This window comes from Coniosporium apollinis (genome assembly GCF_000281105.1).
Source record: "Coniosporium apollinis CBS 100218 chromosome Unknown supercont1.10, whole genome shotgun sequence".
Classification (NCBI taxonomy): Eukaryota; Fungi; Ascomycota; class Dothideomycetes; genus Coniosporium; species Coniosporium apollinis.
The window spans coordinates 5,616-31,366 of NW_006913272.1; the positions used below are offsets into that span (position 1 = coordinate 5,616).

General features: G+C 34.7%; 3 protein-coding genes across 3 annotated transcripts; 2 read left to right on the forward strand and 1 right to left on the reverse strand.

Moving 5' to 3' along the window:
* Nucleotides 1-346: 346 nt before the first annotated feature.
* On the reverse strand, nucleotides 347-2,128 carry W97_02574 (uncharacterized protein; the record flags this gene model as incomplete). Its single annotated transcript, XM_007780474.1, has 3 exons — nucleotides 347-1,253; nucleotides 1,310-1,533; nucleotides 1,712-2,128. 3 exons carry the CDS (start codon nucleotides 2,126-2,128, stop codon nucleotides 347-349), a joined length of 1,548 nt encoding a protein of 515 aa, XP_007778664.1.
* A 3,117-nt stretch (nucleotides 2,129-5,245) lies between these two features.
* W97_02575 (uncharacterized protein) lies at nucleotides 5,246-5,835 on the forward strand (the record flags this gene model as incomplete). Its single annotated transcript, XM_007780475.1, has 2 exons — nucleotides 5,246-5,456; nucleotides 5,555-5,835. 2 exons carry the CDS (start codon nucleotides 5,246-5,248, stop codon nucleotides 5,833-5,835), a joined length of 492 nt encoding a protein of 163 aa, XP_007778665.1.
* A 961-nt stretch (nucleotides 5,836-6,796) lies between these two features.
* On the forward strand, nucleotides 6,797-8,383 carry W97_02576 (aldehyde dehydrogenase (NAD+); the record flags this gene model as incomplete). The annotated part of the gene is made up of 3 exons (XM_007780476.1): nucleotides 6,797-6,856; nucleotides 6,911-7,690; nucleotides 7,754-8,383. 3 exons carry the CDS (start codon nucleotides 6,797-6,799, stop codon nucleotides 8,381-8,383), a joined length of 1,470 nt encoding a protein of 489 aa, XP_007778666.1.
* Between the last annotated feature and the right edge of the window lie 17,368 nt (nucleotides 8,384-25,751).

A 25,751-nucleotide genomic window follows, 5' to 3' on the forward strand; every position in this document is an offset into this window, starting at 1 on the left:
AACGGCAGAGGACTTTGGATCGAATTAAGGACTGCTCTGAAGAGACTAGGCCATGGTGGGCTGATTTCTTAGTTTCAAACCCGTGTCGATACTTACTGTGATAGCCCTGAACGTTCCGAGAGTATCAGCATGACTTGTTTTCGCAGACAACATTTCCACTGGTGTACGGTACACGAACGGATGACGGATGAGATTGAAACGGCACGAATATCTGCTCCGCCTACTTGTTGCCTTAAAGTGAGTAAGCAGCTTGCCGCTTGGACGACGAAGATGCGCCCAAAATACTATAACTCTACTCAGCACAGCGGTCCGGGAGTCTTTGTTCTACTCATGGAAAGCAGTCTTTTCACCTGCCAAACTTCTTCAGCTCCAACCACCTCATCGGCGGATACGTAATCAGCGTGAACCCACAACCAACCCACATCCCAACATCTCCGCCGGTATCGCCAATCAGAACCGCCAGTGGGCCAACATACCACAACTGATACATGCCCAAGATGGCGCCCATCCACCCGAGCAAGAAGCTAATCAACGCCGCGACTCCAATCGGCAGCTTTCTCCTGTCTTCCCATGCAGCCCAATCAAAGCCGCCGAGGCGCGGCTTGAAGATGAGGTGCTCCTCAAGGACGATGCACACCATGATCATCAGCCAGTAGCCCATGAGGGCCAGAAAGTTGGTAAAGATATGGAACAGCTCGTTGCGACCGGCCAGCGCGCAAATCAATTGGATCACGACCAGGAAGGTCGCCCAGACCCAACGCGGCACGGCCTTGCCCCAGCGCCCCATTGCCTGGCAACCCAACGCGGCGCTGTACGTGCCAAGAATGGAGTTCGCAATGACGCCGAGCGCGACGACGACGGCGCAGAACTTGCCGAAGCCACCGAGAGGGCCGTAGCCGGCGGTGATGAGCGCGCCGGACGAGATGTGGTACGCGTCGGACCAGGCGGGCGTGGTGGTGACGCCGGAGGCGAGGCCGACGCCGAGCATGTTGACAAAAGAGAAAGAGAGCGTGAGCCCGGTTAGTGTGAGGCAGAAGATCTTCCACTTGGTGGTGTTTTCGGGGTAGTAGACGTAGAAGTCTGATGCTGCTGCTGCCCAGGAATTCGGGACGTAGAAACATAGGGAGAAGAAGGAGAGGCGGTTTGCAGCGATCTGGGCCGTGCTGCCAACGGATTGGAGGGAGGTGTCAAAGTTTGGACCTGCGGAACCGACGAGCACGAAGAGAACGATGATTTGAGGCAGCCAGGCGAATCTACCATTTGCTATTAGCGTTTATCTAACACTATCGCAAGAGAAGGACTTACGTACCGCTCGTAAAGGTGGAAAACGGCAAGACCGAAGACAGCGATGATGCAGACGCCAATAGCGACCACGACGATGCCGACAGCAATAGTCATGCTGCCCCCGCTGACTGCCGAAAGCATCTGACCACTGATGATGCAGGCGAGGACGGCGTATCCAAGCATGAGAATGATGTTGAGGAAGGTGCAGATCTTCGATGGGTAGTAGCCCATAAAATATCGCGCCACGACCTGGAGATTCAGTAAGAGCCGTGATACCTTCCACTACGTGGTTTCCATCTCCCGCTTCCGGGACATTCTTATCAAGTAGAAGAGGAGTAGAGCGAGCACAGGGTAGGAAATCAGAGTCATAATCCCGATTTTGACAATCTTTACAAAACCGGGTGAAACGATGGTTGAAGAAACTCACCATAGTCCGACTCCCGCTCTCTGCACCCCATGTACTCAGATACGCTGTGGACATGGCACCCAAAAATGCCCCAAAAACAGCGCACAGCGCACTATCTGTAAACCCCAGACTGAAAACTAGCGGCCCCAGTAAACCCACAGCAAGGTTGTTAATCGTGATGTTTGCGCTGAACCACAGCAGCATCATCTGGATATATCCAGTTGTAGAGGGCGCCTGCCTCTCTTCTGGCGGGACGCGAGCAATGCCGCGAGCCTCGAAGCCAGCTAGGTTCTCGATGCGTGTGTTCCATCGCTTAAAGCGGCTGGGAACTGGTAGAGTAGTGGAGGGCGAAAGGGCAGACGAGACGTCAGCGGTGATGTTTTTCTCGACATCTACGTTTTCTGGCGACGTGGAGGTGGAATCAACTTTGGAATTCATAGTGAGAGTGGTGCACAGCTTCATCAGCAACAACAGGGGCCAGGAAGGCGGATGGCTATCACCTGGCTATGACCATGGAAGGCGAGGTAAGTTATAGAGAAGGGAAGCTGATAGTCAGGCAGGAGCGGGGGTGAGGTGATGTAGGAATTGAGGTGGTGTCTTAATAGTAAGCGGAGACGCATCTCACCGGTCTTGGTTTCTACGTTATCTAGCCACGTCCGATAAGCAGACACCTGTTTGGGGGCCAAGTTGGATCCTGGCTTTTTACGCGGGCAAACCAGGTGACAATGTGGGAGGCGAATCTTGTCACCGATACTCGGGCCCAAGTCACGTCCGAAAGCCTTGGAGATTGCAGGTTGCTTACCGTGGAACGCAGCCCTAGAGAAGACGCAAAACATTTCAGATCGCACCGTAGTGGCCGCGCGTAGCCAGCAAACGCTAGTGTTGCCAAAAGTTCGATTGAATCTGGAGTTGATCCAATCAATCTAGAGCGGATCGATCGGATCGAGTATGGATCCAATCTGTAACTCTACTAGCTAGCTTTATCCGGGGCTTCCGACGTAGATCTGGGGCTTCCGATATAGATCCGGAGCTTCTAAACCGCGGCACCTAATATCTTGGCGTCTGGAAGGTTCCGGAAGTCTTAACTCATGTCAAGACCAAGATGTATTTAGCTATATACAGCTAGCTATAAGCCACGTGGTAAGCGTGGAGTAATTCAGACTCGAGCTGGATAGATCGATTCAGAGTCAGCTCGAGTCTAATCGATCTGTTAGCAATACTGGCAAACGTATAGTACAAGGGCATCGAAGTTGAACTCTGCATCTCCACATGGTAATACCTAGAAACCTCTTGCTTATTAAGAGAGCCAACGTAAAGACGTAAATATACGAGGCGCAATACTACATCCTATATCTACTATCTATCTAACGCGCGCCTCCGAGGGTAACTATATTCTAAGAAGCTATCTATATAATAGGAATCTGGATTATAGCGAGATAGATATATATATAGAGAATAGAAGGATTCTGGCTCTATATACACCTATTATAAAGGAGTAAGGGATTATTTTAATAGCTTTTTCTTAATATTCTATACCAAGAAGAAGCTCTAGCTTCTAAGGTTTTATAATGTTTTTCTAAAGGATATACTACCTAATAGTAATAACGCTAGAAGTATAGTAAATATAGCTAGAGGGATTCTTTCTTTAAGAATAGCACTTATATTATAGAGTTTATCTATATCCGATATGGCGCTTCTGGCTGCCGTAGTAACAATAAATAGGATTACAAATAAAAAACGCACAGTACAATAACACACATAATATTGGTATCCTGAAGAAAGCCAATCAACCTACACTAAAGCCGGTTACCTCCTGCTTGGTCACTAATCTCAAGCCAAGTGGTGATCGCTGCTGAGGCTGGGTCTGATGTTTGCAGATGCTAAAGCATGCAATAGCCGGTAGGGACATAATTGGCGATATCCATGGTAATCAAGTTTATATCTACCCGATAACATTCCACAGATCGACCTTCTAGGTCCGTTACCAGATGACGAAGCTACTCCGGTACCCCTGCAGTCTGAAGGAGCCCGAACAGCAAGATACAGCATATCGTTGCAAGCCCCGCCGTCACCAACTTTGACCGTTTCTCCACCACCTTCGGAACATGGTTCGAGAGCAACTAGTCCAGCACCGCCTATCGCACGGGCACGCTCAGCCGACAGGCTCGCATATGAGATCTTACCTGATAGCATCCTTCCACTCCGCCTATCACAGCCGGAACTGGAGCTGTTCTGGGTTTGGCTCTTCTTCAATTCCATGCTTTCATCCAACTCTACCTCGAGCATGTTGTCTTTTGCGCTTATAGCCGAAACTCGCATGGGAAGAACCCCCTTATATATAACTAGTTCTAGAAAGCATTTTCGTATTATAAGCCTACATAAGCGCATGCGCGATCCATTTTTTGCCCATAAACAGCTCACTTGGTAAGCGTTTTCCCGTCCAAACCAGGTTTCAACAATATTGCCCTGAGTTTGTTGAGATTATTGTTCAGTGATTTTCATTGTTGATTTGCCTATGTCATGCTTCACATTGTACCCAAAAGCAATACAGAAGACTGGAGGACACGTTTCGGATCGGCTTGATATCGTGAAAGTATATACATATTGTCAGACACGGCTGCGCAGCTCCCTTCATCAACATCCTTCATCTGAGAAGATGAAGGGCCTCCATGGAAAGCCGAACACTTTCAATGTCTTTACCAGAGTCTATCCAGACAGCTCCAACAATTGCCTCGACTGTAGATGCAAGCGTAGTCCAAGGCACGTCTCCCTATTGACATGGTTCTTAAAGACATGCTTGACCAAGTTGCACTCCGCAGCAAGGTGACTTAGGGCGTCGTTTAAGCCGAGATCACTGACAACATATCTGCCCTCCTCTATTCCAGTCAAGACCACCTCCGGCCTGTAGAGTACGGTCTTACCGGTGCTCGTCCTAGATGGATACCATCTATCTACAACCACCAAGCGGATCAGCGCGTCACCAACCAAAGCAAGACGCTTGTTGCCATGCTTGTCCCTAGCAATATAATCATCTGACTCTGAAGCGCCTGCTGCCTGCAGTGCCTCTTAGAGTAATTGAGGACTAGTAAAGTGATGTTTGATGACGCTTTCAACGGCTCGTTGCTCCTGCATATTCATAATGCGGTTAGTTGTGTTAAGCTGATATCTCGTTAATAGTATGGCAGAGCTTGCAAGAGTAGATATATGGGCGTTAACTACTCCGCATGCTGGATTAAGTTAGCATTAATAGAAATGTCTTACTTTGTTGTGTGCTCCAACATCCTGGCTTGATAACCCTCTGCTCGGCGAAGCTGCAGGCACGAATGAACGGTCAAAGACGTTGCTATTTCTGAACGTTTGCGTTTAATTAGTGATGACACCTCAGGGCTCATACCCGGTATTGATCGTTCTTGACGACTATTAAGGGGCGGCAGCCCCCTTACGTACTACCAATATTAGGTTCTGGAGCTAAAGCGTCGGAGAGCGCGATAATCTTGCAATTTTATACTAACTACAACAACTGGGAAGTGAGTCAATGCTATCACGTTGAACCGGATGGGCCCGAAGCACCTAGAGGGCTCGAAGAACCTGGAGGGCCTGAAGAACCTGGAGGTCCCTGCCTTCCTTGAGGACCGTCGCGACCATCGCGACCATCACGTCCTGGAGGCCCAGGAGGACCATCACGACCGTCCCTTCCTGGAGGACCGTCGCTGCCATGCCTTCCAGGAAGACCAGGAGGCCCGGGAGGACCCGGACTACCGCCGCGGTGATGTGCTCCAAAACGGTGTTGAACAGCAGCTGGTGCACCATGTCTTAGGAGGCCCAACCTCTTGCGCTAGCTCGAGGTAACTTACAGCACTCCAGCAAGCAATTCTGGCGCCAGCTCTTTATTAACAATCGCGACCTCTGAGGTCCGCTGGGCAAAGGTGAATAAGCAGGGTTTTGAGAAGATGGTGCTCAATCCGCGTGGCGCTTACATTGACGAATTGACGAAGTCAATGCTGGCTTTCTTCTACTTTGGCACTGACGAAGCGCTGGCTGAGGGCCTTTACAACTATTACCGGAATCTCTCGGGGCTCTCGGAGACTACGTTATGGCTTGACGGAAATAAGTCTTTCCTAGAGAATGTTTGCTACAGACCATAGTCGCAGCCGATGGTTAGTCCGCATTAGCTGAAGCTTAGCTTTAATCCAAGCTTCAACGTGCGGGATTGGCTAAACTCATCAAAGTGGATCCCTTTCAGCGAATCATACTTCGTTCCAGCTGTGGATATACCCTGCAAAAGAGGCGCGCTATTCATCGGCTGCGAGGATACCCTGTATAGAGACACTGCTTAAGAGGGAAGTCCGGAATCCCCGATTACCAGACACCAGGCACTAGTTGGCAACCAAATCGATGGATTTTTGAGGATGACCCAGCTCGTCGCCAAGCCGGAGAAGCTGCAGGAAGCAGCCGCCTATCGTCGACGAGACCGTTCCATGTAAGGCTTACTGCTTTCGACATGCGACCAGACTGTTCTTACTGGGTCTCCCTTCGGGATGAGTGGGGTTAGGTCAATACGTCACCGATGAGTCGAAGGATTGAAGGAGGTGGCTGAGTTTAAGGCAGCAGGCTTGGCCGATATATTTAGAACATTGGTCAATATGGGAGAGCGTTTTCGGCTTCCCGAGACATGGGTGAGTCAGGGTGAGGGATCGCCCATGCTCGTCCAAAACTCACCTGAAACTCACCCATGCTCATCCATGCTCACCTACCTTATGCTCACCCATTGCTCACCCCGGCTCGCGCGAGTATAGGGCGGCGACGCTCACCCGCTAGAACGGGAGAGGAAGCCCTACAAAGGCTCGCAGATAATCCGTCAGTAGGTAGGAAATTAAATCATTACCTAGGCACCTAGGTAGATTGTTTGCGAGACCCCCGTCGTCGCCTAATGCGGATGATGCCGACTGTAGGTGAGCTCGCTGAGGCAGGACAAAACCCCGCATGGCCCTTCGGCGGCCTGTTTTTGTGGAGATGTATGTATCTAGGCAACTTCTTCCCAAACCCCGCTTGTTCGGATGACAACCTTTCCTTTGGACTCCGAAAGCCCAGATTACGCATCTCATTATGGCTTCAAACCGCGAAAGCAACGGTCTAGATGGCTATCACAGCAAGCTTGACTTCACTGTCAGTTAATACAGAGAGGTATTGTGCATGCAAACCCGCTAATATAGCTGATAGACTTTCCGCAACGTCATTAACAACAAGCTAACATCCACCGCTGAGACCCGCCATGGCATCAATCCTGCCACAGCGGAACCTCTTCCAGAAGTCCCAGTCTCAGTGCAGAAGGACCTTGACAACGCCGTTGCCTGCGCCCGTAAAGCTTTTGAGAGCTGGTCTAAGACGACTGAAGAAGAGCGCGGAAAAGCTCTCCTTTCTTTCGCGGACGCCATCGAAAGCCAGCAAGACGAGTTCGAGCGACTCCTCGTACAGGAGCAGGGCAAGCCGCTCTCAACTGCGCATGTGGAGCTCACCATGGCCATTCAATGGCTTAGGAGCTTCCCCAAGCTGCATCTGACAGAGGAAATCCTAGAGGAGACCGAGGATCGAGTGATCATCAGCAGATACACGCCCCTTGGCGTTGCGGGTGGCATTGTTCCTTGGAACTGGCCAGTACTTCTCGCAGTTGGAAAGATCGGACCAGCCCTCTATACTGGGAACACGATTATCATCAAGCCATCACCATATACTCCCTACTGCGACCTGAAGCTGGGCGAGCTAGGGACGCGGATCTTCCCTCCAGGCGTCCTGCAAGTGCTCAGCGGGGGCGATGATCTGGGGCCTATGCTTACAGAACACCCCAACATTGATAAGATCAGCTTTACCGGCTCAAGCGTCACGGGTAAGAAGGTCATGGAGAGCTGCAGCAAGACTCTCAAGCGTGTGACACTCGAATTGGGTGGTAATGACCCGGCAATCATATGCGAGGACGTTAATATTGAGAAAGCGATTCCAAAGGTGGCCTCTCTCTCTCTTCCTAGGACTCCAATTGTCGATTCCTGCTAACGACTCTGTCTCCAGGTCGCCACCCTCGCGTTCCTCAACTCTGGCCAAATCTGCATGCTTATCAAGCGCCTCTATGTCCACGGAGCTATCTACGACCAGTTTCGCGACGCCCTAGTCGCCTTCTCGAAGACCATCAAGACCGGCGACGGCTTCGAGCCCGATGTCCTCGTCGGTCCGATTCAGAATAGCATGCAATACGAGAAAGTAAAAGCCATGTACTCTCAAATCAAGGAAGAAGGCTGGACTTGTGCTCTTGGCGGCAGTATCCAGGAATTCTCAAAAGGCTACTTCATCGAGCCCGCCATCATCGACAATCCACCCGAGCACTCGAAGATCGTCACGGACGAGCCGTTTGGGCCGATTATCCCAATACTGAAGTGGTGGGATGAGGACGATGTGATCGCGAGAGCTAACGATTCGAAGATGGGCCTCGGAGCATCGGTGTGGAGTGCAGATATTGAGAGGGCGCATCGGATGGCCAGGCAACTCGAGGCGGGGAGCGTGTGGGTTAACTCGCATTTTGATGTAGCACCGGGGGTACCGTTCGGCGGACACAAATGGAGCGGGATGGGTATGGAGTGGGGTGTTGTTGGATTGAAGGCTTACTGTAATCCTCAAACTTTGTGGCTGAGGAAGTCGGAATAAGAAAGCGAGAGAAGGTAGACTTAGCTCACCCTAAGCTCACCCATGCTTACCCAAAACTCACCTCGGCTCGCGCGAGCTTAGCGCGGCGTCACTAACCCTCTAGAACGGGAAAGGAAACCTTATAGAGGCTCGCAGATAATCCATCGGTAGGAAAATCGCCCGACTGTTGGACGAACGAGGGTCCACTCGTCCGACTCGCCCGACAAGCCGTGTTAATAATTTAGATAATTATATGACTAGCTAACCGATTTTAGTAGCTAGCTAGCCGTTTATAAAAAAAAACACTACGAGTCTTTATAGGTGTTAAACCTAGTTTCTTATCTAAATATATCTATCTAAAATAATTTAACTAGCAATTGCGCTATTAATATTCTACCTTATAAACTACTTCTCTAAATCTAACCACCACTCTTATATACTTCTATTAACCTTCCTCTAATCTCTCCGCTAAAGCTACTACTACTACTATAGTATTAATACTATAATACTTCTATAATTAAATATACTAAGTAGCTTAAATAATATTAGAATTAGGCTAGTTATAGTAGTTAGTTACTATTATACTAGCTAAGCTAAAGATACACTCTAACTCTAAGCTTATTACTAGTATTAAGAAGAGATTAAGCGCTATTCTTATAAGCTTTAGGTAGTTATTTAAGCGCTAGATCTAACACATAATAGAATTCTTATATTTAATCCATTTAACCTCTATCTAAGCTGTATATTTATTAATAACTATAATATAACTACTAGTAGTAATAGTAGTAAGCCTCTTAGCTATATTAGCTTTAAATTTATCTATTTCTTATATTAGAGGTTAAATAACTAGTTAAGCTTATCTTAAGCTATATTTATTAATTTAAAGCTAATAAACTCTCTCTCTACTAGCTTCAATCTAATTACTATAGCTCTACTAGCGATTCTTAATATATTACTACTTATACTTTCAATAAAGAATAAGTGTAGTAAGATAGACTAGATTCTTATTAAATAGTATATAATACTAATTTATCTTTTACTAAGTAAGCTTAATACCTATATAGAAGTAGTTCTCCGAATAGTATTTATATAATCCCTTAGTATATTTAAGCTTCTTTAATAGGTGTTTAAAAGCTATAATTATAAACTAGAAGTTACTACTACTAGATCTAGAATACTCTTTAAGACTCTAAGTAATATATTCTATTAAATAAAGTAGCTCGCAATACTATACTAATACCTTCTAATCTTTTACTAAAAGCTAGTCTCTAAAGATTAATATTATAAGCCTATTTATATTCTTTAGTTTATAGCTATTCTATATCTATCTTACGTATTACTATACTTCTCTATTAATAAACTTATTAATAGTATTATAGAGCTAGATACTACGCTTAATTTTATTATAGGTAGAATTCTACTTTATTCTATTATCTTAAATTAAGTTAAAAGGCACTATTAACTAGCTAGTTGTAATAGAGTGCTATTGCGAGATAATATAGGCTACTAGGGTAGTTAGGGTTCTAATTAAGAAGGTAGAGAATAGTACTAAGATATAGTTAATAAGGTAAGGATTAATATTATAGGGGTGAGATTAGATTAAGTTATAAAGAATACTAGATTCTTATTTAAGTTAAGTACACTATTCTAGATAAACGAGAACGGTGCCTTCTATATAATATAGACTATAGTAAGTACCTCTATATCTCACTTTACTCACTCTATCTACTCTACTCGTCTTAGTATACTCTACTATAGATCTAATAGAGGGTACTAAAGTCTATAGAGCATGTTACGTGTTAGCTTATACTAGTTAGAGTATAATTAGTCCGCTAGCTTTTATTTATAATACTATCCCTCTTTTAGCCTAGGCTATATTCTGAAGCCCTAGAATAGTAGGTCGGATAATTATCTAAGCCTGTCCTCTTTCTTTCCTACTATTAGACTATTATATCTGAGGTTCTTCAACCTAAATCTCTTAATAACTCTATTACTTATCGCCGTAAATTAGCTTACTATCTTTATAATAAGAACTCTATTATACCGACTCCTTATAATCGCTGCTCTTCTATAGATTTATTCTATAAGGTTAATCTTTCTTTTAGAAAGTATGCAGAATATCTCTAGTTAAATAAAAGCTATTTATTAGTAGTTACTTATACTAAATATCCGCTTAAACTTTTTTAGCTATATATTATATTCTCTACTAACTTTCTTTAGGGGAAAAGTTGAAGAAAGAGAAACGTAAGCTTTATTATAAGCTATAGGAAGCTAATAACACGGTAGCTACTATATAGCAGGCGGTCACTGCTATAAAAGCTACTTAAGAGTTTCTTTTAGATTCTCTTAAAGATTTAGAAGATAAGTAGAGTATACTAGTATCCTAAAAGCTTTCTTCTATTAAGGAGGTTAAATAGTTAGAGTGGAAGGAGTAGTGTAAGTAGGTTTGAGTCTTTAAAAAGAATTGTACCTTCTTATTAGCTAAGTTAGAGTTGCTACTAGTTAATAATATATTATCGTTCTCGCCTTCTATCTAGGCTATCTAGAATAGTAATTCCTTTTAGCTAGACCCTCCTGGTACTTCTCTATAGCTTGTTTACTTCTATTAAGATTAGTATATAGCTTCTATATATTTTCTAAGTTAGAGTAGTCTTTCTATTTTATAAGGTATTATTATATACTATTATTAAGTTAGTACTATCATCTAGGACCCTTTATACTTTATATTATCCTTCTTATTCTATTAGATAGTTATCTAGTACCCTCGCTAATATAGGTATTTCTATAGAGGCTGGTTCTAATAGCAAAATGTAGAATACTAGGTATATCTTTATTCCCTCTAGTAGGTCTAGCTTATAGCTTATATTCTTAATATTTCTAATAATCTTAAATGGTCCTATTCTAATATAGCCCAATTTTTTGCTTAGCCTTATTATCTTAATATTTTTCTAGAGGAAGTAAACTTTATCCCCCTCTTTAAGTATAGGTGCCCTAAATCTATATTTATTATAGTAAAATACTAATTATTATAATAGAAACTCGATATCTCTTCGTAGTTCTTAGTATATATACTATATTTCTTCCACTATTAACTTAGCTAATTCTACTAGAGTCTAGACTTCTTTTAGTTCGTAGAATATCTAAGCGTAGTATCTATAGTTAGTATAGAATAGAGTTTATTCCGTTATCTTATTTACGCTTATATTATATACTAGCTATACTAGTGGTAGTAATAATACCTAGTTTATTTATCTATAGTCTATATAATCTTTTAAGTACTACTCTAGTACTTAGTTTATACGCTCTACCTATCTATCTATTTATAGATAGTAAGCTGTTAAAAGCTTATAGGCTAGTTCTAGCTATACTATTAGCGCGGTCTAAAAATTCGATATAAATAGCTTGTCTCTATCTAAAATAACTTCTTTAGGTAGACCTTATATTACTATTACATTCTAGAGGAAAGTGTATACTAGCTCTTTAGTATTAGATAATTCTTTATATAGTATAAAGCGTACTTTCTTTATTAATTAGTCTATAATAGTAAGCACGGAGTCGTATTTCACCTTTATTAAAGGTTCTTTAGAAAGAGGTAGTTTAATAATAAAATCTATAGCTACTAAAGCTTATAGCTATATTAGTATTACTACTAATTTTATTAACCTATATAGTTTATACTGGGTTGCCTTTATTTTATAGTATAGATTATAGGTTGTAATATATTCCTCCACCTTCTTCCTAAGTTTTAGGAAAAAGTAGGTGCGGCTAATTGCTTTAACTATTTTAAAGATCCCTCTATATTCCTCTATTAGATTATTATAATATTATCGAATAATCTCTATCCGCTAGGCTAGTAGTATATATACTAGGCTCTTAAATAATAGTAGACCGTAATCTATTTATTTAAACTCTTTAAGGTCCTTAGAAAGTGCTCTCTAAGTATAAGCGTCCTATATTTATACTTTCTATATCTGGTTCTTAAGGTTATTATTTATAATCGCTATAGTAGCGGCTAGTATACTTCGATTATAAGTAATTTTTTTATTTAGATACTATTCTAGAATTGAGCTAACTATCTAGAGCTTCTCTCCTATATAATCTAGTCTTCTATTAAAAGCGTCTGCTTTTACGTTCTTAGAGCCTTTTTAATAGTGAATTTCGAAATTGAATACTAATAAATCTTTAGACTATTACACTTATTAGTGGTTTAGCATCTTAATAGTGGTAAAGTATACTAAATTCTTATAATTCATGTATACTTAAATTAGATACTTTACTTTCTTTAAATATACCCTCTATTACTTAAATGCTTTAATAATAGCTAGTAGCTCTTTATTATGGATTTTATAGTTTAGTTCTAGTCTACTAAACTTTTGCGAGTGAAATGCTACTAGATACTAATATCCTTTATTATTTTATTAATTTAAGTATACTTCTATAGCTAAGTTGGAAGTATCCGTCTTAATAATTACCTTTATTAGGTTAAATATTATTAGAACTAGTTTAGTACTAAACTATTTTTTTAGAGTGTGAAAAGTATTATCTACTTCTTTGCTCCACTAGAATCCTTAATCTTTCTTTATAAGATCTATTAGTGGTGCAATAATTTAGGAGTAGCCTTATATTAACTTCCTATAGAAATTCGCTAGTTCTAGAAACGATTATATATTCTTTACTAACCTTAGAGTAGGCTATTTAAGTACTACCTACACTTTAGTTCTATTTATCTAGATACCCTAATCCGTGATAATATACCCTAAGAACTCAATCTCCTATTAATAGAATTAGCTCTTCTTTAGTATAATTTATAAGTTCACTTATTAGAGTGCTTTTAAGACTTATCTAATATATTATATATATTCTTCTCTAGTCTTTAAATATACTAGTATATTATTAAGGTAGATAACTATAAATACATCTAAGTATTCTCTTAGGATATTATTAATATATACCTAAAATGTAGTAGGAGTATTAGTAAGCCTAAATAGTATAACTAAATACTTATAGAGTCTAAAATAGGTTCTTATTACTATTTTCCACTCTTCGCCTTCTTTAATTCGAATCTAGTTATATGCTTCTAGAATATCGAATTTTATAAACTATTTAGCTTCTTAGAGCTGATCCTATAACTCCGAAATTAAAGATAATAGATAGCTATTCTTAATAGTTATATTATTTAGTCCCTAGTAGTTAATATATAGTCGTAATCGTCCGTTCTTCTTTAGTATAAATAGGATAGGGTATCCTACGGGTGACTAGGATTTCTATATAAATCCTTTCTTTAGATTCTTATCTAGGTACGCTTATAGCGCCTCTAGCTTTTTTAGTAATAGTAGGTAAATTGCTAATTTCCCTAGTATCTTGCCTTCTTAGATAGGTATTATATAATTTTATATCTAATATACTAGTAGGGCTTCTTCTAGAGTCTTATTTATAAATAACCTCTTATAGTTCTTATATTTATCTAAAATAGATAATAGGGCTATAGTAGACGCAAGCTCTTATTACTTACTCTATAGGATCTATACTTATCTAGGATTTCTTTAAACTTCCTTCTTAAGTTCTTTAGCCGAGATTATATATATCTTAAGGCTATCTTCTAGTGTATCTTCACTTATTTAGACTAGTTTTCCCTAGAAAAAGTCTAGTATTTACTAGATCTAGTTAATCTTTAGATTTGCGTTCTTAAGCTATAGTAACTCTAGTACTATGTTATAGGTACTAGTTACTATAATATCGAACTATATATTCTGGATATAAGGTCTAATCTTTAACCTAATCATTCTAGTTTCCTAGTCTACTAATCCCTAATTATAGTCTAAAGGTTAGCTATCTACTGCTGTAACTAAGTAGGTATTAAGCTTTTATTATAACTATAATTTTGCTCCTTATATAAATTATAGTAATATAAAGTTCGCTATAGCACCTAAATCGATTAGCACCTTAGCCTATAATTAGCTAATCTAAATCCAAACTCTTAGGTTCCCGGTATATCTTATTACCGTAAGGGTGTATTTTTAGTATTCTACTCTAGGTACCTAAGTGCCCTTATACTAGTTTAAAAGTCTTTTAGTAGGCGCTTCTATCGACTCTCTAGCTGGAAGGCCCCTTAGTTTTTTAAACTTAAGTTCTCTAAGCTAGAGCTTTCTAAATTCTCGTTTTTAGCGGGAGTCTTTATTCTATTATACTAGAACTTATCTAGATTAACCTAGCGTCCTAGATTTACTTATAGATTCCTAGCTATAAATTCCTATTATAGTGCTATGACTTTCTATTAGAGTTCTTTAGGAATATAGCCTCTTTTAGAGGTGATATATTCTCTATTTTTAGTGAATCTCGCTTTTATAGGCGGGTGTTCTTATACTATATTATAGTATTTGTGTTCTAGGCGGGGTATACTATTCAGTATCTACTCTAGCTAGTATATATATTCTATAGCTATAACTAGTTATTCTAGAATAAGGTTATAGACTTCTTTATATACTTCGCTAAAGCTAATAGCGGATCTCTACTATACTTTATATATAGTTAACTTTATCTTAATTTTTTTAAGATTTTCTTTACACTCTAGTTATTCTACTTAGGCTTTTATAAGTTTATATATATTATAGTACACTTAATTCTATACTTTAGGCGAGTATCCGCCTATAATAGGGTTTTATAAGAGTACTCTCACTTTTAGCTCTTTATCTAAGACTAGGTTTAAGATATTAGAGCCTAGTTTACTCTCTAATAATCCTTTTTTTAATAATACCGCCTCTTCCTTAGAGAGAGTATTTAGTACTATAGTAAATACGACTAGGACTTCTACCTATAATTCTTAGAATGTAGCTATTCTCCAGCTAGGTTTCTTTTTAGTAACTTATAATACTTATTTTATTCTAGGTGGTTTTAGAAACTAACCTAATCTATCTTTATTACTTAGGTGTGTCTAATACCTATTATTATAGTATATAGTCTAGGACTTTACGTTATAGTGGGTTATAGTAGCAGCTAATTTGCCTTACTTCTTTAGGCTATTAGTTTTTACTAACAATTAGGCTTTCTTTAGTTACCTATAATTCTAAGTAATATATTCTATGCAATTGCAGTTAAGATACTTCCCTATAAAAGGCTTTCTTTATCCGGAGGATAGTTCTAAAGATGCTCCGCGTTCTCTCTACAATTTTTTTTTAGAGAAACATTCTAGACATCTCTCTATTACGTTAAGTTTTATAGGTCTAAGCTTATATAGGTCTTAGTTATACTAAGTAGGGTAGTTCTATTTATATTCTACTACTACTAGTGTATTATAGTCTTTCTTCTCTAATCTTCACTCGTATAGTTGATTATTAATCTGAATTAATATAGAGATTATTTTCTATAAGCAATCCGGTCGGTTGCTTTAGACTAAATTATTCTTAATATTCTCCTTTAATCCTTAGTAGTATTACGCGGTTAAAGCTATCTTATTCTATAAGGTATTACACACTACTAGTTGGAACTAGGCGGCGTAGTTAGCCGCTAATCCCTTTTAGGTTAGGTTTATTAGTTCTCTTTCTATAGTACGTGCCGCGTTAATATCTCTAAATACTTATTATATCTTTACTTTAAATAAGAGTATATTAGTAAATAGTTCTATTATTTCCTAAAACTAGTTGCGTTTATTATTTTTAAGGAAATTCTTAAGATAAGGCTAGATCCATTTAAGTGCCCGTCCTCTTAAATAGGTGATAATAAATATTACTTCGTTTTCTTCCTAAAACCATTTCTAATTATACTAGATATATAGGTTATATTAGAGTAGCTATAAGTTAAGTTTATTACACTCTCCACTATATTTATCCGGTACCTTTACTTTAATTAGCTTTAGTACTAGAGGTAGTGGTGCCTGTCCTCTTATAGGTCCGGTAGTCGATCTTATAGTAGATATATTAACATATTAATCTTAGGTATTTTATAATAGTAGTGCTTAAAGTGTAATAGAGTGCTATCGCGAGATAATATAAGCTACTAGAGTAGTTAGGGTTCTAATTAAGAAGGTAGAGAATAGTACTAAGATATAGTTAATAAAATAAGGATTAATATTATAGGGGTGAGATTAGATTAAGTTATAAAGAATACTAGATTCTTATTTAAGTTAAGTACACTATTCTAGATAAACGAGAACGGTGCCTTCTATATAATATAGGCTATAGTAAGTACTTTTATACTTTACTTTACTTACTCTACCTACTTTACTTATTTTAGCGTGCTCTACTATAGATCTAGTAGAGCGTGCTAAGGTCCGTAGAGCGTATTATATATTAGCTCGTACTAGTTAGCGTACGATTAGTCCGCTAGCCCTTATTTGTAATACTAGTAGTATTCTTATCTAGTAAGTCTTTATTAACCTAAGATTAGGCTTTACAGAACTATTTCTTTTACTATAGTAAGCGGTAGATCCAAATAATAAGATTATATAGCTTACTAACTAGCCTCTTACTCTACTAAAATACTAATTAATTAAGTAGCTCTATTAGTATTACTATCTTAATCTTAAAACTATTAATATTCTTACTAAATAATATCTTTCTTATAATAAGATTAATAATATAGTCTATATAATGCAACTAGTAGTAGATAGAATTGAATTTAAACTAGTTAGCAAGCGTCTTTATATAAATATTATTATTTAAAGTATTATCTAGTATAAAATAGCCTATCTTGCCTTTAATCTAGTACTTTTTAGTAATACGCGCTAGTACTTCTATAGTATTTATTTCTATATAGCTATTATTTAGCTCTAGTAGTGTTAAGAATTATGTTTTAGTAGTATACTTAGCGCTAATATAATAGATAATAATACTATTAAGGCTAAGAGAGTTTCTTAATATCTAGAGATTAAAGAATAGATAAATAGAGCTTAATACTACTTAAAGCTCTATAATTATACTATTTCTTAGTAAGTATTAATCCTCTATAATCTAATTATAAACTAATTTAGTATAAGAAATTACACTTCTACATGCGGCTAGAGGTAATAGAGTAGCTTATTAAACTACTTACTCTCTATCTAGTAAAAAGCTATATTATTAATTATAAGCTATTAGATAAGAAGCTACTAGAAGATATTGTAATTATATATAATAGCAAGCTTGTCAATTATAGCTTAATTATAAGAGTTATTAGCGTTAAGCCTAAGCCTATTAATAAGGGTAAAATCTATTTACTATCTCTTAGATCTAATCTTAATCTTATCGATCTTAGTAATCTAATATAGCTTAAGTAAATACTAAATTGTGCTACTACCCTCTTAATTAGTCTAGTAGATATACTGTAGTAAGATATAACCGCTATTATCTTTAGTACTCTAAAGATAATACTACTTATAGAGCTAGTACTACTTATGCGATTTAAAATTCTTAATAGTATCTCTATAAATCTACTACTAACTACTTAGTTTATAATCAGACTATAAGAAGGGTAGATAATAGCTAGCTAGATATAATTACTTATAGCTATATTAGGAAAAATTTAGGTACTTATAAAATCTATATTAGTCTAAGATATCTAAAGCGCTTAGAGCGCACTCGAAGTGCTTGCATAAATACTTAGAGCGCGCTCTAAGCATCTTAGATACATTAAATATCCAAAATATCCAAAACATCTAAAATATCCAAAATAATAAAAATATATAGAGTGTTAAAAACAGTTAGCGCTACTTAGTAAGCGGAAAATCTTAGAGTTTCTAATCTTACTTAACTTTTACTCTCTAGTAAAAAGAGCTAAAATATTAACGAATTTGAAAAGTAAGCGGATAATAATTGTTTTTTTAAGAGTTTACTCTCTAAGCTAGCTCTATTATTTACTCCTCTATTCTACTAGTAAAATCGGACTTAGAGCTTTTTTTAAATATTTTTTAGTAATAACTAAGTAGAACTTAGCATGCTAAGACCTACTATAAGTACTTAGAGTATTTTAATTACTTAAGCCTGCTTATAAGCAGCTTGTAAGTAGATAGAGTCGCTTAAAGACTCTAAGCACTTAAAGTAGGCTCTAAGCGCTCTAAGTAGCTCTAAGTAGCTCTAAGTAGCTAAAAAAATTTCCTAATATAATCTAGAGCTACTTATTAATAGCGGCGCTCTACTATCTATTACTAAGCTAGCTATTATAGCTAAAAGTAGAAGTATACTAAAGCTCTATTAGTATAGAAGAATTAAATAACATAGTAGTTAGCTAGCTTAATATAGCTTCAACTAAGATAAGATTTTAGAATTTACTAGCTTATATCTCTTAAGAGTTAGTTAGCTAAGTCTCTTATAGATTTTAGGTATCTTAAGTTTTAAAAGATAAATATATAGTGTATTAGCTAGCTAAGAGGATTATTATTATAATATAGTAAGTAAAAGAGCGTAATAAAGCTTTAATTAAAGTATTCAATAGCTAATACTATATAAAAGAGTAGTATTTAACTTCTATAGAATCTTTCTATCTCTTCTATTCCTTCTAACTAATTACTACGCGTGTAATTCTCTATTAACTAACTACTATACCTTAATTTAAGACTTCTACTCTCTAATAAAGCGCTACTTATACTAAGACCCTTAATACTAGGATTTAGAAACCTTATTTAGTTAAGCGGGTCGTCTAAAGTATTATAATAAGAAACGGATAATAAATAAGAGTATATTAGGAAAATTTAGATGCTCGTAAAATTGGAATTAGTTTAAGATATCTAAAGCACTCGAAGCATACTCTAAGTATTTAGAGCGCTTATAGAGATGCTCTAAGTACTCTAAGCGCTCCAATCGATTAGAGCGAGTATAAATTACTTAGTAAGTAAAAAAGATATAAATTACGTAAAAAATCCTAGAGTTTCCTTTCTCGCTTAACTTTTACCTCTCTATAAAAATAGTTAATATATCTACGTTTTTAAAAGTTAAGCGGATAATAATTATTTTTATTAAAAGTTTACTCTCTAAACTAGTTCTATTATACTTCCTTCTATACTACTAGTTAAATTGAACTTAAAGCTTTTCCTAATTTTTTTTAGTAATACTAAGTAGGCTTAGCGCTAAGATCTATTTTAAGTGCTTAGAGCTACTTGCAAGTTACTCGCAAGTAGATAGAGTCGCTTAAAGGCTTAGAGTACTTAGAGTAGGCTCCGAGCACTCTAAGTAGCTCCAAGCGGCTAAAAATTTTTCCTAATATAGATGAATGTTATTTTAATAATTTAGATATAGATAATTTTAAATACTATATTTAGACTTCTAGATTAGGCTTAGGCTAGGATTTACCAATCGAAGCTCTTAGAACTTATTGCTTTATCCACTAACTCTCTACTTTCTAAACCTAGTATTATCTTTATCTATAGCCTTAATAGAAACCGCGAAGAGATATAGATAGTAAAGAATACTACTACTTTATAGCCTTAGATTCTACTACTATCTAAAATCTCTAACGCTCGCGTTCTTACATTCGGATATAATATATACATAGTAGACTAGCGAGGAGTAGTATCTAAAAATAGAATTAGAAACTATTCGATGAATCTACTAGCTGCTATCGTATTATATAGAGAGGATAGTAATACTATAAACCTCGCTAGATCCTAGTACTAGAAGAGTAGGACTTATACTAGTAGAATAACCGCCCTATTATCTTTATTTACTATAGCTTAGGGGATCTTATCTGTAAGAATATAAGTCATCTAACTTGTAATTAACTAGAGTTTAGCTTACATATACTATAGGCTTTAATAACAGCGCGATAAAAACCTGAAAGATATCTATAGAAAATTCTTTATTCCACTCGTGGTACTATATTTCTCAGCACTCTATACTATAGCTCTAGGCTTGTAAAGTGGGCGAAGACGCTAGCTAAAGCAATCGGTCTTCTTAAGTAGATAAACTCTCAGATTCTAGCCGTTCTTAAAAGCGATTCCGAGGTTCTTGCGCGGATTCAAGATAGTTTCTATACTATAATTAGGTTACGGAATTAGGATGGGCTTCCGTCGATTGAGATAGTATACTTCTATAAGAAATTGCCTTTACTAGACGTTAGTGCTATGAGTTAAATAATAGATATCAAGTCTATCCTATATATTAATATTTTATCTTAGGTTGTTCCTTATTAACGCCTCTACCGCGCTCTAGTATCTACCTATTATATTTACTAGCTTTCTATTATATCTACTAACCTTCTATTAAACTTAGTAGCTAAGCTTATAATATATAATATTACTAGTGCTACATGCTAGCTACCCTAGAACTAGCTTCTAATTTAGCTAGTTCTTTTAGTATATAAAGATCTTAATTATTTACTAGAATAGCTAACTACACTTAGTAGTAATAGAGTTACTATAATAACTATAGATATATTTGTATTTAGCGCTTATTACTAGTATAAATAGAAGATTATAGGCTATTTTACTAAGCTTTAAATATCTAGTCTTATTAATATACTACTAGATAAGAGAATTCTCTATATCTTTAGTACTATTCTTAATACTAAGCTCTAAAAAATACTCTAGCTTAGACTAGATTCTAGTTTTTTTAATATAGCGGTTCTTTATAGTCTAAGTAATATAGCTAAAGTAAGTAAGTTTATTATTAGATAGTCTAGAGAACACTATAGTATTGTTCTTCCTACTTTTAGCTAGTTTAAACTTAAATACCTCTTAATATTTCGTAAATAACTCTATAGTAATAAGACGCGTATTATCTATCTAATCTTAATAATTAAGCTACCCTTTATACTCTTTAAAATACTTATTCTTTTATGTTCGATAGAGTATAAGCGTAGCGTGGTAGATTAGTAATATATTAGTAAGTATATTATAACTCTCTAGCTTCTTAGAGCTAGTTTTAATTCTATTATAATACTATTTTAGATACTTAGCTAAGAATAGCTCCGCTATAAAAATATTAAATAAGATCTTAAAATACTAAAAGAGGTAGTTAATTACTAGTAATATCTTCTAAATTACTCTATAGGTAACCTTCTTACCTTATTCTTATCTATTTAACTATAGCTACTTAGTAATAATACTAAATAGCACTAAAAGATAGATAAATAGTAAAAGATAAGCAAATAGCTAAAGATACTTAAAGTCTTACTACTCTAACTTATTCTTTATTATATTAAACTTATCTAATAATTTAGAGCTTATTTAGTTTAGTTAGTAGAGTGTAATTATAATCTTTAGCTACAAGCGCGCTTAATTATAGCTAAGTAGCTATTCTTTTAAATTCTACTATTCTTAAGTAGTTAGTAATAGAATTTCTTACCGCCAGACTTTTTTTAAGATTAATAGGCTTTAAATACCTACTAGCATTAATTACTATTGTTAATATAAATATATAAATTATAAAGCTTACTAATAGAATCTATCTTTTAAGGCTAAAGCTTAAAGACTATATTCTTATTAGCCTTTGTAGTTATCTTCTTAAACTTAATAATACCCTCGCTCTAGATAGAGCCTTAATAACAAGCTAAATAATATACCTAATATACTAAAGATGCTACTATACTAGGTTAACTATATTTAAATATCTTCTAGCTAACTTCTTAAGAGCTATACTATTATCTAACGCATTATCTATTATAATATAGCAAAGTTTAGCGCTAATAGAGTATTTTTTAACAATAGTAGTAATATAGCTTTTAATATTCTTGCTAGTATAAGATTTATAGAAGCGTAGTAGCCTAAGAAGTATATTTTAAAAATATCTACTAGTACTTATCTAATATATAATACTAATATAGTTTAGACTATTACTTATAGTCTAGTAGTTCTAGCTAAGACTAATTTAGCTCTTTATAGAATAGAGGTTATTCTTCATAAAGACTTACTTTATATATATATATATAATAGATACTATCTCTAGATAATAATACTAGGCTACTAGAGTATAGTATAATTCCGATCAAGAGATTAGAGGATAGTATACAATATAATAGAGTTAGATTAATATTCTAAGAGAATAATCGAGTATATTATAAGAATATAAGATTCTTTATATTTAGTTAAGTATATAGTTCTAATAAACAAGAATAGTGCTACCTATATACTTGAGCCTATAGATTATATTCTTATACTATAATCTCTTTAATATAGCATTTCTTAGCGGAATTACCTATATTATATTATATACTATGCTAGGAAATATTATTTTCTAGATATTACACCTTTCTAGAAAATCTTTTCCAGAAATTACTAAGAGTTATACTACTATCCTATTTTTACCTTAGCTTTTAGACTAAAGGTTTATTTTATAATACCCCTCTACTTTCTATATTCTTAGCTTTATTATACTTTTAGCTAAAAAATCTAAATTCTTTTACTATTATCTTAAGCTTACGGATTTTATTACTACTAGTAGTACTAAAATACCTACTTTCTATTGATATTACCACCTAGTAGAGATATCTTATAAGATAGACCTAAGGTTAGATTATTATACAAGACATATTACTAAGAATTATAAGTGCAATGTAGTAATAACTAAGAAAGAGTTTTTATATTTTCACTTTATTTTCTTATTATTACTTTCCCTTACTTCTCTATAGTTAAGAATTAGGTTAAGGAATATAATTAGCTTGAAGTAGAAAGGGCTAAAGCCTAAAAAGTAGCCTCTACTACTTTAATAAAGTAGAATAACTAGAGAAATAGATAATTCTCTATAAGAAGTATCATAATAAGATAGTAGTCTAGAAGTTAGTTTGTATTAACGAAATAAATTATTTTAAATAGAAGTAGAAGTATATTACTAATAAGCTATTTTTACCTAACCTGTTTTTCTCTTTTAGTAATTTAGATACTACTCTTTCTTTTTCTTTTTAGATGAATCTAAGTTTCAATATTAATTCTATATCTAATATTGTATAATGTATTTCTATATCTATTAAGATTTATAGCTATTTTCCACGTATTTTCTAAGACTAGATAGTCTTTTTTATTTAATAAAATACTATTATTTCCTATTATTAAACTTAGTACTATTATTTAGACATTTTTATAGCTTATATTATTCTTTTTATTGTATTAGGTAATTATCGAGTATCTTAGCTAGCACTAGTACCTTAAAAGGTGCTAGCTTTAATAGTGAAATATTAAGTGCTAGATATATATTTTTTTCTCTTAGCAAGTTAAGCTTATAGCTTATATTCTTAATATTTCTAATAAATTTATAGCGTATATTCTTAATGCTTCTAATAAGCTTAAAAGATTTTATTCTAGTATAGTTTAGTTTTCTACTTAGTTTTATTATCTAGATATTTTTCTATAGAAGATAAACTTTATTCTCTTTCTTAAGTATAGATTCTTTAGATTTATATTTATAATAGTAAAATACTAGCTACTATAATAGAAATTTAATATCTTTTTATAATTTCTAGTAAATCTACTATGTTTCTTTTATAATTAGCCTAGCTAACTCTACTAATATCTAGACTTCTTTAGATCTATAGTATAACTAGATATAGTGTTTATAGTTAGTATAGAATAGTGTTCACTTTTTTATCTTATTTACGCTTATATTATATACTAGCTATATAAGTAGTAATAATAATAGCTAGCTTATTTATTTATAATTCATATATTCTCTTAAGTACTATTTAAATACTTGGTTTATATACTCTATTTGTTTATTTATCTATAGGTAGTAAGCTCTTAAAAGCTTAAAAAATAGTTTTAGCTATTTAGTTAGCATAATCTAGAAGTTTAATATACATAGCTTATTTCCATCAAAGGTGATCTTTTTAGATAGATTTTATATCACTATTATATTCTAGAGGAATATAGATACTAGTTCTTTTATATTAGATAATTCTTTATATAGTATAAAGTATACCTTCTCTATTAATTAGTCTATAATAGTAAGTATAGAATTATATTTTATCTTTATTAAGAGCTTTTTAAAAGAGGTAGTTTAATAATAAAATCTAGAGCTACTAAAGCTTATAGCTATAAGAGTACTACTATTAACATTATTAATCGCTATAGCTTATACTAGATTACTTTTATTTTATAGTATAGATTATATGTTATAATATATTCCTCTATCTTCTTTATAAGTCTTAGAGAGAAGTAGATATAGTTAATTATTTTAATTATCTTAGATCTTTTATAGTATTGTTTAGTTAGACTATTATAGTTCTATTCAATAATCTCTATCTACTAGACTAGTAGTATGTATACTAGTTCTTTAAAGAATATTAGATCTTTATCTATTTATTTAAACTCTTTAAGATTTTTAGAAAAAGCTTTCTAAGTATATATATTCTATATATGTACTCTCTAGATCTACTTCTTAAGGTTATTAAATATAATTATTATAGTAGTAGTAAGTATATTTTTACCATAAGTAATTTTTTAATTATATACTATTTTAGAATTAAGCTAACTATTTAGAGCTTCTTCTTTATATACTTTAGTTTTTTGCTAAAAAAAAATTAGCTTTCACGTTCATAGAACCTTTATACTAGTAGATTTTAAAATCAAATACTAATAATTTCTTAAACTATAATATCTACTTTCTATTAATATCTATATAATAGTAAGGCAAACTAAATTCTTATAATCTATAAATACTCTAATTTAATACTTTGCTACTTTTAGATATACTCTCTATTACTTAAATACGTTAATAATAGTTAGTAGTTCTTTATTATAGATTTTATAGTTTAGCTCTAGTCTATCAAACTTTTATTAGTAAAATACTGCTAAATACTAATATTCTATATTATTCAATTGATCTAGATATACTTCTATAGCTAGACCTAAAGTATCTATTCTAATAGTAATTCTTTTCTATTAAATTAAAAAATATTAGAACTAGCTTAGTGCTAATCTATTTTCTTACTATATAAGAAATATTATTGGCTTTTTTACTCTTCTAGAAGTCTTAACTTTTCTTTATAAAATATATTAGTAGTATTACAATCTAGAAGTAATCTTAGATAAATTTCCTATAGAGATTTACTAGTTCTAGAAATAATTATATATCCTTTAGTAACTTTAGTATAAGCTATTTAAGTATTATTTCTATTTTAGTATTATCTATCTAGACACTCTAATTCATAATAATATACTATAGAACTTAGTCTTTTATCTATAGAATTAGCTTTTCTTTCGTTTTATTTATAAATCTTCTTATTATAGTACTTATAAGATCTATTTAATATACTAAATATACTCTTCTTTAGTCATTAAATATACTAGTATATTATTAAGTTAGATGATTATTAATATATTTAGTACTTCCTTAAGACATTATTAATATATATCTAGAATATAGTAGAAGTATTAATAGGCCTAAATAGTACACGTAAATACTTATAAAGTCAAAATTATATTTATTATAGTTTTTTACCCTCTACTTTTCTTAATTCAAATTTAGTTATATACCTCTAGATGATGGATTTA